Source organism: Salmo salar, chromosome 21 (assembly GCF_965601325.2).
Source record: "Salmo salar chromosome 21, fSalSal1, whole genome shotgun sequence".
In the NCBI taxonomy this organism is placed as follows: Eukaryota; Metazoa; Chordata; class Actinopteri; order Salmoniformes; family Salmonidae; genus Salmo; species Salmo salar.
The window spans coordinates 49,946,771-49,961,069 of NC_138311.1; the positions used below are offsets into that span (position 1 = coordinate 49,946,771).

Genomic DNA, 14,299 nt, shown 5'->3' on the forward strand with positions numbered 1-14,299 from the left:
ATATTGAGATAAAAAAAAACGGCTGCATTAGACCTTAAAGCTCAGTTGAGTTTAAGCTTTATTTTGTCGTATCAATTTCTCTCTGATACATCTCTTTCATAAGCGGAGACTGCCTTTGAACGAAGGTATCAGCACAGAGAGCTGTTTGACTTCTGAGGCTTCTGAAAAGCAGAGTCTGAGCAACAAGCTTCATACAGAGAGAGGGAGCAGTAGGTTTGAGGCTTCGCCAGGTCCAAGATGAAACGCAGCGCGCTTGTCTGAAATGGCCTCGAGCGCAGGCCACTGGAGTTCGTTGCATATTCATTTCTATTACATGATGCGGCACAGAAAAGGGTGTCGAGCAGGTCTAATCAGCCACACAACATGGAGATAGATTCAGCACACACTTCACGTTCCCTGTCTATTTCCATCAGACTGCAGTGGGTTAGCAAACAAGGTGATCAAAGCTTTTCTTAAGCGGTTGTAAACCATACATGGTGCAGTAAAACAAGTGAACAGATTGGGTGAGAACCTCAAGGGAAAGATATGAGGTAATTTCTTATAAAACAACACTCAGGAGATCTCCTTCACACGAGATCAGTTGGCTTCGGTGCTGCAGTTTCTGGACAAGGCCTGCCTTGCCTACTTACAGAATCACAATGGTCCACATACTGTAGTAACAGAGTAGCAACATTCTGCACAGTTGATGTTAGCAGACAGATCTGTAATATAATTGATTGTCCCCTGTTGTCAGGCAGTCTACCTTCAGGCATCTGCAACAACGTTATGCACACACTTCACTTATTTCAGTTGGTTGATGTGTGAAGCCAGTTTCCCCTATGACCCCCACCACAGTAGAGACCATGTGATGGGGCTAAATGTACTGTATACTGTCATTTTTAGTAGCATGTGATCATGGAGGGGCAGAGGGCTAGACTCATGTCATTAAGGTTAATTACTGGCAATTAAAAGCCAGTTGGCTATTGAGCTGACACTGCCTTGAATGAATAGTAGTTTACCATCTGCTCAGATGGGTCCCTGTGTGGAGTGGTGGAGCATTTATACAGCCTGATTTTGGGGAAGGAATCCTACAAGAGAGAAATACTGTGTTGATAAGTCCTCAGCTACTGTAAAGCAGGTAGTGTAAAGCAGCTACTGTATGCCAAGCAGTGAATAACACTAACTTCACGTTGTCCATTGCAACTGCAAAAAAAAAATCATATTATGTTGATAGATATTAAAGTTCAAGTTATACTAGACAGATAAATTGACAATTTAATCAGATATTCATCAGATATTTCAAAAGCATATTATGTATCTGATGTTCTCAGATTCAGTAAATATGACGTCTTCTTCAGGTGCATAGTGGCTCCTCCCTAGGTGTTGTGTTAAATGCTCTATAACAAAGCTTTCGTATCGTCCAACAAGCTTTCTCTACTGTTAATTAAGGGGTGGCACGTAGCCTAGTGGTTAGAGCGTTGGACCTGTAACTGAAAGGTTGCTAAATCGAATCCCTGAGCTGACAAGGTAAAAATCTGTTGTTCTGCCCCTGAACAAGGCACTGTTCCTAGGCCATCATTGTAAATAAGAATTTGCTCTTAACTGACTTGCCTAGTTAAATAAAGGTTAAAAATTAATGCTTTTGTTCTGAACACCTCCAAAACAAAGGTCATGTGGTTTGGTAAGAAGAATGCCCCTCTCCCCACAGGAGTGTACTAGCTCTGAGGGTTTAGAGCTTGGGAGTATGGCTAGATGGTACACTGTCCTTCTCAAAACACATATCAAAGCTGCAGGCTAAAGTTAAATCTAGACTTGGTTTCCTCTATTGTTGTCGCTGTTCTTTCTGTCACGGTTGTCGTAGGGTTGAGACCAAGACGCAGCGGGAAAATGTACACTCATCTTCTTTTATTTATGTGAAGAAGGAAAAACACCAAAAACGTATACAAAACACAAAACGAACTGGACAGTCTTGTCAGGCACACATAGCTAAACAAGAACAATCTCCCACAAAATACTAATACAAACACGTACCTATTTATAGGACCCTCAATCAGAGGCAACTAGAAAACACCTGCCTCCAATTGAGAGTCCAACCCCCAATTAACTAAACATAGAAATACAAATGACTAGACTAAACATAGAAATACATAAACATAGAACAGTGCCCAAAACCCGGAATAATAAATCAAACATCCAACTACTAACACAACCAGCCCGAACCACATAAAACAAATACCCCCTGCCACGTCCTTACCAAACTACAATAACAAATAACCCCTTTTACTGGTCAGGACATGACAGTAACCCCCCCCAAAGGTGCAGACCCCGGATGCACCTCACACAAATAAACAAAAATCACCCCAAAACAAAAAGAAATCCCCTAAACTAAAGGGAGGGAAGGGAGGGTGGCTGCCGTCACCGACGGCACTCGTGCATACACCCCCCCCCCCCTCCCCAAACCTCCTCCTACATTGGAGGTGGCTTAGGCTCGGGGCTAAGACCACCCCCTGACCAGTCCACTCCTGCCGAATACCTCGGCCTGACACATGTCACTGTAGACCCTGTACTATCTTCTATGAGCTCTGGACTGTAGGATGACTCTAGGAGCTCTGGACTGTAGGCAGACTCACTCGGTTCCGGACTGTAGGCAGACTCTCTCGGTTCCGAACTGTAGGCAGACTCACTCGGTTCCGGACTATAGGCAGACTCACTCGGTTCCGGACTATAGGCAGACTCACTCGGTTCCGGACTGTAGGCAGACTCACTCGGTTCCGGACTGTAGGCCGACTCACTCGGTTCCTGACTGTAGGCCGTCTCACTCGGTTCCTGACTGTAGGCCGTCTCACTCGGTTCCTGACTGTAGGCCGTCTCATTCGGTTCCGGACTATACACTGTTGCCGGACACTCTGGACTAGGTACTGTTGCCGGATACTCTGGACGGGGTACTGTCGCCGGACACTCTGGACGGGGTACTGTCGTCGGACACTCTGGACGGGGTACTGTCGTCGGACACTCTGGACGGGGTACTGTCGTCGGACACTCTGGACGGGGTACTGTCGTCGGACACTCTGGACGGGGTACTGTCGTCGGACACTCTGGACGGGGCACTGTCTTCGGACACTCTGGACGGAGTACTGTCGTCGGAAGCTCGGGACTGAGCTGACGCACTGGAAGCCTAGTGCGTGGGGCTGGTAGTGGAGGTACCAGACTGGAGACACGCACTTTAAGGCTAGTGCGAGGAGCAGGAACAGGCTGAATAGGACTGGGCTGACGCACTGGAAGCCTAATGCGTGGGGCTGGTAGTGGAGGTACCAGACTGGAGACACTCACTTTAAGGCTAGTGCGAGGAGCGGGAACAGGCTGAATTGGACTGGGCTGACGCACTGGAGGCCTGGTGCGTGGTGCTGGTACTGGATATACCAGGCCGTGGAGGCGCACTGGCGGTCTCGATCGCACCTCCTGCACAACCCGTCCTGGCTGGATGGAACTAGTAGCCCTGCACGAGCGAAGTGCTGGCACAGGGCGAACTGGGCTGTGCAGGGGCCTGATGGTTGCCGGGCGCAGAGCAGGCGTAGGGTAGCCTGGACCTAGGAGGCGCACTGGTGGCCAGATGCGCTGCGCAGGCATCCTCCTTCCAGGCTGGATGCCCACTCTAGCACGGCACTTGTGAGGGGCTGGGATCACTCTCACCGGACTGTGCGTGCGCATGGGCGAGATCGTGCGCACTTCCGCATACCTCAGTGCTCTCCGCTCCATACGTTCCCCATAATAAGCACAGGGAGCTGGCTTAGGTCTACTGCCTGGCCTAGCCAAACTACCTGTGTGCCCCCCCAAAAAAATTATTGGGGCTGCCTCTCCGGTTTAAACGCCAGTCGTGTTCCCCTGTAGCGTTCCCGGTCTTCGCTCCACTTTCGCCGTTCCTCCCTCTCTATTTCCACCTGTCTCCATGGGAGGTGATCCCTTCCAGCCTGGATCTCCTCCCATGTGTAGGAGCCTTTTCCCTCCAAGATTTCCTCCCAAGTCCATTTCCCCTGATAGTCCACCTGTTGCTCCTTCCTCCGCTGCTTGGTCCGTGTTTGGTGGGAGATTCTGTCTCGGTTGTCGTAGGGTTGAGACCAAGACGCGGTAGGAAAATGTACACTCATCTTCTTTTATTAAAGTGAAGAAGGGAAAACACCAAAAACGTATACAAAACACAAAACGAACTTGACAGTCTTGTCAGGCACACATAGCTAAACAAGAACAATCTCCCACAAAATACTAATACAAACACATACCTATTTATAGGACCCTCAATCAGAGGCAACTACACCTGCCTCCAATTGAGAGTCCAACCCCCAATTAACTAAACATAGAAATACAAATGACTAGACTAAACATAGAAATACATAAACATAAAACAGTGCCCAAAACCCGGAATAATAAATCAAACACCCAACTACCAGCCCGAACCATATAAAACAAATACCCCCTGCCACGTCCTGACCAAACTACAATAACAAATAACCCCTTTTACTGGTCAGGATGTGACACTTTCACCCCAGCTGCCAAACTAACCCTGATTCAGATGACCATCCTACCCATGCTAGATTGCAGAAACATCATTTATAAATCGGCAGGTAAGGGTGCTCTTAAGTGGCAAGATGTTCTTTACCATTCAGCCATCAGATTTACAACCATCGCTCCTTATAACATTTACATTACAACATTTACATTACATTTTAGTCATTTAGCAGACACTCTTATCCAGAGCGACTTACAGTAGTGAATGCATACATTTCATACATTTTTTTCCTTACTTTTCCTCACAACCCTGGCATTGCAAACACCATGCTCTACCAACTGAGCCACACGGGACCTATAAGACATATCGCTGCACTCTATACTCCTCTGTAAACTGGTCATCTCTGTATACCCGTCGCAAGACACACTGGTTGATGCTTATTTATAAAAACCTCTTAGGCCTCACTCCCACCTATCTGAGATATCTACTGCCGCCCTCATCCTCCACATACAACACCCGTTCTGCCAGTCACATTCTGTTAAAGGTCCCCAAAGCACATACATCCCTGGGCCGCTCGTCTTTTCAGTTCGCTGCTGCTAGCGACTGGAAAGAGCTGCAACAAACACTCAAACTGGTCAGTTTTTTCTCAATCTCTTCATTCAAAGACTCAATCATGGACACTCTTACTGACAGTTGTGGCTGTTTTGTGTGATGTATTGTTGTCTCTACCTTCTTTCCCTTTGTGCTGTTGTGTGTGCCCAATAATGCTTGTACCATGTGTTGTGCTGCTACCATGTTGTGTTGCTACCATGTTGTTATCATGTTGTGTTGCTACCATGCTGTGTTGTCATGTGTTGCTGCCTTGCTATGTTGCTGTCTTAGGTCTCTCTTTATGTAGTGTTGTCTCTCTTGTCATGATGTGTGTTTTGTCCTATATTTATATTGTATTTATTTTTACTCGCAGCCCCCGTCCCTGCAGGAGGCCTTTTGCCTTTCGGTAGGCCATCAGTGTAAATAAAAATTTGTTCTTTACTGACTTGCCTAGTTAAATAAAGGTTAAATAAAAAATAAAATGTAAAAAATAGTGTATAGTTCCAACAAAAGTTGAAACATTCATTTAATCTGAGCAGCATCGTTTCCTCTCAGCCTTATTTGGATCCATATGTTCTTGTACGCTTCTTCCATGTTAATGACCCGTTAGTCTTCGCTCCAGTGACTCGTGATACTGCCTTTCAGATGAGCATTCCGCAGCTGACTGAGATGCAATATGCTTCACATCCATTATTGATTTATGATTAACTGGGGTTCAGACGGCCTCCGAACTTAACATTTGGTTGGAACGTCAAATATCTCTGCCTCGTGGTGACATTACGTCAACATATTAACAAAACTCCAAATTATTCCATCTGAAGATTCAAGATAGCAAGTGTCAATTCAACGTGTGATTGCAGACGATGGCTATAAGAAGTGATTAGGACGGAGGAAGGGAGAAGGGCGGAAGGGAGGTAGCTCGCTGGGCCGACTCACCTCCCCTGTCTGAAGCCTATGGTATGCAGGGGCTTCTCTCTCTGAGGCGGCAGCGATGTAGACGCTTTGATGCTGATGTTCCGTGACACTGATGGTGCACACGTATGACCTTTGAGCGTGTCGGCGTGCTCAGGCAACACTTGCTTCATGTGTTTATGTCCCTGAGACAGGCTAATGAGGATATGTGTGTCTGTCTGTCTGTCTGTCTGCTGCGGCTGAACGACCAACTCCAGTATGAAGAGAAGAGCCAGGGTACAGCTGCTGCCAGCGGGGCTCTAATCACAGCTTACTGCCTGACACAGTGCCATCTCACCACGTGGTGGGAGAGAGAGAGGGGGCTCTCTGCACCCATGCATACTGATGCCATGGCACATCACAGGGGAGTTATTGGAATGTAAGGGTATACAGTACCTTTCCCCACAATAGTTGATTTAGTGAAAATCGGAGTAACCATGATGTATAACGAACAAACACCTTTTCAAGACTACATGTTTAGTGTAATTTAATAATAGTATCTTACTAATGTGAACATGCCATGTGTTGCTGAGAGAGACAGAAAAAAACTGTTATATTCGGCTAATATTCAGTGGATATTGTTGCCATGACTGTTGCTAGTGAATAATGAGTCCATTTGGCAGGACAGTGTGTAGTCTTCAAGTGAAGTCATCTAGATTGTAGAAATACAATGTTTCTGCGTGGTGTATCCTTGCAGACTATGACTATGGTCATGACACTATTGCAATCTCAGCACTCTTATTTTTCCAGAGCAGGGGCTGATTTAACAGGACTGACAGGGGGCCAGAAATAGGGCTAATTTAACAGTGCTGACAGGGGGCCAGAAATAGGGCTAATTTAACAGTACTGACAGGGGGCCAGAAATAGGGCTAATTTAACAGTACTGACAGGAGGCCTGAAATAGGGTTAATTTAATAGTACTGACAGGAGGCCTGAAATAGGGCTAATTTAACAGTACTGACAGGAGGCCTGAAATAGGGCTAATTTAACAGTACTGACAGGGGGCCAGAAATAGGGCAAATTTAACAGTGCTGACAGGGGGCCAGAAATAGGGCTAATTTAACAGTACTGACAGGGGGCCAGAAATAGGGCTAATGTAACAATACTGACAGGGGGCCAGAAATAAGGCTAATTTATCAGTATTGACAGGGGGCCAGAAATAGGGCTAATTTAACAGTATTGACAGGGGGCCAGAAATAGGGCTAATTTAACAGTACTGAAATAGAATGTGTAGTTGTTAGAGCAGAATTCAAGGAACAGGGCATCTCAGAATACAGAAGACTAAAGAGTGGTTTAAAATCCCCATTGGTTAAAATCCTGCGGGATGAGTGTGTGTGTCAGTGTGTGCGTGCCTCCGTGGGAATGTATCTGTTTACCTGTGTGTGTGTTTATGGTGTACGTGAAAAGCTGAGCAGCTTTGGAGTCAGTGTGAAGTCCCTTGGGTCACATCCCACTTTATCCAGCCCGTCGGTTCTCCTGGGTCACATCCCACTTTATCCAGCCAGTCGGTTCTCCTGGGTCACATCCCACTTTATCCAGCCAGTCGGTTCTCCTGGGTCACATCCCACTTTATCCAGCCAATCTGTTCTCCTGGGTCACATCCGAATGCGGCAATGTAATATTCACTGGCACTCAGAGGAGGTCACCTCAGCCTTGACTAACATTCCTGGAGTTTGGGAGCAGTGTTGTCATGCCCATACAGGACACAGGGGCACATGCCCCGTCAGATTTGTCCTGTTTATAAAAATAAATATATATCTAAAAATACAAAAATAATTGTTTTGTTTTGTTTCTCTGTAATACTAATAGCCACCAAGAAATGTTATGGACTTGGCTTTAGCTAGCCCAGATAGGTTCCCAGACTCCCAAACTGTTAACACCTACCAAGAAGCCATTTCAGGCTATCAATCAATTTCAAGTAGCTAGCTTGTCTAACTATCTTGGTAGACTTTAGAAAAGCAAGCAATTACTAAATGTACTGTATAAGACACATTCCTTTCAGTCTTTGACCCACATTTTAGCAAATGCAGAGAAGCATATTTAGTTTCTTTAAAAATAATATACCACCGTTCAGGAGGATACAGACAGCTGAAGAGGTACGCTTAGATATGCAGAAAAATATATTTTTTTTTACATAGAATTAAGCATAATGGTTATGGCACTAGTTTGCTAGAAAATGCTGTTTCCGGTGTTTAAAAAATGCTACATTCTCCACCCCTAACCCTTCCTCATGTACTTCGTTCTCGTGCCATTTCACATTTTTGGGGTGCATGGTGGCCCTGTTTGGGAGTCTGATGTTTTTCCTTTGAAGTTGTCAAAAAGCCTTGTGGTAATTTGTATAAATGGACAGCGCTCTTTGCAAAGTACAGTGCCGAAAACATTATGAATCCTCTTATATGTGTTTGGCCATTTGGAGCTGGCCAGTATTGTGGAACTGTACTGTCTATCATTCCTACTACCTACATATTTTTGAGTAAGTTTCAGGGTTTGTTCTCCATAGCTTTTAGACAGTGTTTTCACTTTGTACTACGTTACTTACTGGTCTCGATTTTCCAGCACATTCTCCGATTTTACTGTAGCCTTTACAGTGTTCTTCTCCTATGAATGTCCTTTAAGTTGACACTACAGGAATCTGTTGAATTTCAATAAAGATTCCACATTTTTCTTCTGTAGCAATGTGCGCTGAGAGTCAGGAAGCAAGTTCAGGGAGTGAGTGTTTTTTAAGAGAAAAGAAACACAGCCAACACACAGACTTAACACTGGAACCGAAACAATGGCGCCTGGGGAAGGAACCAAAGGGAGTGACATATATAGGGAAGGTAATCAGGGAAGTGTTGGAGTCCAGGTGAGTCTGATGATGCGCAGGTGCGCGTAACGATGGTGACAGTTGTGCGCCATAACGAGCAACCTGGTGACCTAGAGGCCAGAGAGGGAGCACACGTGACATTTTCCATGTTCCGTGGCTGTACCTAGGCTTACATGGACTGAGGAGATTGTCCCTCTCTGCAGGAGAGGCAGTGATGTGTCTAAAAAAAAGTATCTTTCATTTAACAGCTCTCCTCTCCACCAAAGTGCTACTGGAATGTCTCCTGTAAAACGTGTAGCTCAGTTTGGTAGTTAACTGATGGGTAAAGCACTTGATTAGGACTGCAAAATACTTCTGTCACAAACACCTCCTCCTCATTCAAATGAACCAGGATGGATCTGATATGTTTTATATACATACTTGGCCAACTAGGTTTGTGCTTCAGGCTATTTCTGATGACTTGACATGCTCATGAGTACTGTAATATTATCAAAGTATGAACACATACCTCAGATGACTTCTAAAACATGACTTTGTTGATATTCACGATATTGACACCATAAAGAACATACATGTTCAAGGACAGTAGGGGAACAGACCTCTCTGAGAATCTCTCAAGTTTCAGTTTGGTAATTAGCATCCAACCTTTAAGTGTACTACACAGACACAAAAGTCACCACTTGTCAGTACAATTTTGCGTGGGCCTGTGTGATGTTGATGTGTTCACAGCTCTCTGACTGTTTATTTTGTCTGCAGGAACTTCTACTACATAACCATGCTGCGTGACCCTGTCTCCCGCTACCTGAGCGAGTGGAAGCACGTGCAGCGCGGCGCCACCTGGAAGACCTCCCTGCACATGTGTGACGGGCGCTCGCCCACGCAGGACGAACTGCCCACCTGCTACAGCGGCGACGACTGGTTGGGCGTCACCCTGACCGAGTTCATGGACTGCCCGTCTAACCTAGCCAACAACCGGCAGGTGCGCATGCTGGCCGACCTCAGCCTGGTGGGCTGCTACAACCTGTTATCCATGAACGAGAGTGAGCGCAACCACATTCTGCTGGGTAGTGCCATGAACAACCTGAAGAACATGGCCTTCTACGGACTGACCGAGTTCCAGCGCAAGACGCAGTACCTGTTTGAGAGGACGTTTAGCCTGCGCTTCATCGCCGCCTTCACGCAGATCAACAGCACGCGCGCCGCCAACGTGGACCTGAGCGAGGTTGTGCGCCGCCGCATCGAGGAGCTAAACTACCTGGACGTGCAGCTGTACGAGTACGCAAAGGACCTGTTTCTCCAGCGCTTCCAATACACCCGCCAGCGCCAGCACCAGGAGGAGCGATTGAAGAGGCGCGAGGAGCGCCGTTGGCTGCGGGAGCAGAGGGAGCAGAGCAGGGACTCTCTCCCCAAACGACAGGTGGGCGGGGGAGGGGGCGGAGACGAGCTGGCCACCACCACCGAAGACTACACCAGCCAGGTGGCTCGCTGGTGAGGTCCCACTCCTGACCACACACCCAGAGATAGGTCACAGAACAGCCATTCTCACATGGTACTCTCTCTCTTTCTGTCTCTATCTCCCTCTCTCTTTATCTCTCTTTCTTTCTTTCTCTCTCTCTCTCTCTCTCTCCCCCCCCATCTCTCCTCTCTCTCACTCTCTATCTCCTCTCTTTCTCTCTCTCCCACCTCTGTCTACTCTCCCCCCCTCTTTCTCTATTTCTGTCTACTATCTCTCTCTCTTTCTCAGTTTCAGCTCTGCTAAAGTTTCTTGGTTTGTTTTGGTGCTCCTGCCCTTTCCTGCCTATCAGTCATAGTTAGCTATAATCATGCAGGTTGTGATAACTCTATCAGTCATAGTTAGTATTAATCATGCAGGTTGTGATAACTCTTAAAGAGAACACAATCAAAAGGCGCTGCTTGTAATTACTTTTTTTAATTGCAATTTAGTGAGTATGTTTACATGCACACTAATAATCCGATGTTAAACAGATTATGGCAGTAGGCAGACTATGCAATAGTCATCTAAACACCTTACTCTGTTATCAGCTTTGGGCCCTCGTGCTCACGACGTCACACTCCGTGGTTTGCCATGTTTGTGGAGCCCACGCCAACAGCACTGTTGGATCAGCTAATCTGATGTGTTGTTCTGTTATGAGCAATCCAACTCTCCAATGACAATATTTTCATTCAAATATTAATTTACTTCTGATTTGATAGTTCTGTCTGATCACTGAGCACAGTTTTGGTCCATTAACCTTAACCTGTGAGTGGAATTGTTTATGTTGTTTACGTTAGTTTGTATCCAATTAGTAGATTTACTGTAATGTAATACTAATCCATGATCCATATTAGGCCTGCGCTTGGACTAAAAAGCCTGCTAAATTAATCATCTCTATTGAAAGTGCTTTTTTGACCAAGAATACGCAGGATCTGGTTGCGGGGAAACTAGTCCTTTGCGTTTTAGATAATTGTTTGAGCTAATAAATTATTATACTGGTATGTGTGTGTGTGTGCTCTCATGCATGTGTGTGTTTTTGTCATCATTGTATATTGGTTACAATGCCATTGAGCTAACACACCTACTATGTTAATACATTACCTCATCATTTTCAAATCAACATTATGGATACAATACCATGAGTGTTTTTTCACTTTTCTTTCAAAAGGTTGGAATGTGCTGTGAATAAATCGCCCTGACAAAAACAACATCTTATTTTCATGTAGTTGTTATCTGCTCAAACTTACAGTAATGTGATGTATATATTGATGCAAAGTCTGGAAAGTCTGAAATTAATATTTCAAAACCTATGATCTCTGTGTAAATGAAGTGATGAAACTGGACCTAAAAAGGTCATGTCACACTAGATATTGTACTGCCATTCCCTAATCCCTGTGATAGGCCATGTTGTGAAAGAGTGATTGGAATAAACTTCAACTGTCATTCAACTTAAGTGCACATCTTTGAATAACAGATAATCTTACATTTATGTATTGCAAAAGAGGTTTGTCTTAAAGGAAAAGGGTTATATACCATCACTCTGGGGAGTGGTGTTCAAGGTTAACTTTCTAAATGTATGAATCTGTATGTTCCTGTTCAAATGATTGTGTATGAAAAGGGCAGTCTTTATTCCATTTGACGTGTCATACTTTATCAGCAATGTTCTTGTCAGGTCTACAAAGCTGGGTGAATACTACTTCAGATATTAGAAATAAATGCCTTGATCAACCATGACCAATTTCTGACTGGAATCACTTGTATAAAACCAGATTCATTAGAAATGTTATTGAAGGACATTTAACAGCATACATGAGATCTCAATATTTAAATGTAATTCCGTTTACAAGCACTAGGTTCGGCCATGTTAGTAAACAGCCCAAATAAACACTGTCCCAGTAATGTGACCAGGCATCCAACATACTGTACCTCTTCTTCATCAGTAGGCTATGCACTGTCAATATGCAAATATAACCGTGTTTACATGAATTATTAGCATTGGTTGTGTTAGCTAAATTTTAGCCTTTATTTTTTCCATCAATATTTTGATATTCATGGATCATAATAAAGTATCCTTTTAGTTGATGTACTTTATGTCATACTGTGTCTGTCTCCAGTGGGTTTTATTTCAATAAGAGATCTGACCTGGGTTCAAATTAAATGTGAATTGAATTATTTGTTCTTTAAATACTTACTTTATGTGTATTTGAGTATTTTCGAATAATGTGGCCAAAGTCAACTACTTCAATTGGAAATATTTGAACCTTTTTTTTTTCCCAAAATACTTTCCTATAAATAGTGTACTATTTCAAAATATTTTCAAATATTTATTTCCAAATATATTATTTCAAATACTCTTGGGTTCAAATGCATACCAATACTTTCCAAGTGCATTTACCACTAATATCAGAATACTTACTTTGAAATGTATTTGAAACTCATTTAAATAATTAAAATAGTATTTGAACCAAGGTCTAACAGATATACATGTAAGTATTGTAAATCACCAAAAATAGACAAACAGGTGAGGTCCATTGAGAGGAACACTAAATATTCAGTGTCCTTTCCTCCTGCTATAGTAAGATTATCGCTAAGGGACAAGGGAAAATAATTCAGAATGTTCTGGTCCAGAAATGATAGTCAATATACAGTACATGAACTAGACAATCACCAGTCTCTTCCACTTGCTGTTATTCAGCAGTAACAAGGTAAGGAAATATTGGTCTGCTTATCAGACACTGATTTGACTACTACTGTACCTGCCTGAGACAAGCTTCTCACCATGCAGGAAATTTAATTTTTAAGGGGGGAAATGTAACCTTTATTTAACTAGGCAAGTCAGTTAAGAACAAATTATTATTTACAATGACGGCCTACCGGGGAACAGTGTGTTAACTGCCTTGTTTAGGGGTAGAACAACAGATTTTTAGTTGACAGCTTGGGATTCAATCCAGCAACATTTCGGTCACTGGCCCAACGCTCTAACCACTAGGCTACCTGCCGCCCTTAAACACACTACAATGTGTTTATTTTAAGGTTCTAATCAAGACAGGAAGAACTGACTTTCCACAACACAACTGGACAGACAAACTCCACTGTCTACTCTCTACAGATCCCTCTGTCTTCCTCTAACCCTTCCTGGCCTTGATGTTTAAGAGGGGAAATGACTCCTCCCCACAAACAGGGAAAGTAAACAGAACATGTCCTGTATTCTTCTCCGTGCTCCTTCTCTGTGGACCCAATCTTACTGCATTCACTTGAGCAAATTCAGATGACTGGATTATTATTGTGTACAGACTGGCAATGTGAAATAACTATTGATTTACTACGATGTTGGCAGTTGTGAACAAACGGGGTCCACCTACACACATGGATCCTTATACAATCAGGTAATTTTGACATCTAAAATCCATTGACATACATACAGTTGAAGTCGGAAGTTTACATACACGTATGTTGCAGTCATTAAAACTCATTTTTCAACCACTCCACAAATTTCTTGTTAACAAACTATAGTTTTGGCAAGTTGGTTAGGACATCTACTTTGTGCATGACACAAGCAATTTTACTTATAATTCACTGTATCACAATTACAGTGGGTCAGAAGTTTACATACACTAAGTTGACTGTGCCTTTAAACAGCTTAGAAAATTCCTGAAAATTATTTATTGGCTTTAGAAGCTTCTAATAGGCTAATTGACATAATTTCAGTCAATTGGAGGTGTACCTGTGGCTGTATTTCAAGGCCTACCTTCAAACTCAGTGCCTTTGCTTGACATCATGGGAAAATCAAAAGAAATCAGCCAAGACCTCAGAAAAAAAATTGTAGACCTCTACAAGGCTGGTTCATCCTTGGGAGCAATATCCAAATGCCTGAAAGTACCACGTTCATCTGTACAAACAATAGTATACAAGTATTCACACCATGAACGTACTTTGGTGCGAAAAGTGCAAATCAATCCCAGAACAACAGCAA

The 14,299-nt window shown here is 43.8% G+C and overlaps 1 protein-coding gene across 1 annotated transcript in view; it reads left to right on the forward strand.

The window, feature by feature from the left end:
* LOC106582445 (heparan-sulfate 6-O-sulfotransferase 3-B) overlaps positions 1-11,774 on the forward strand; it is a 153,717-nt gene extending 141,943 nt beyond the window's left edge. The window contains exon 2 of the mRNA XM_082967224.1: positions 9,588-11,774. Coding sequence (XP_082823350.1) covers positions 9,588-10,323 — 736 coding nt within the window. The 3' untranslated portion in view covers positions 10,324-11,774. The remainder of the gene's footprint in view (positions 1-9,587) is intronic.
* The last annotated feature ends 2,525 nt before the right edge of the window (positions 11,775-14,299 follow it).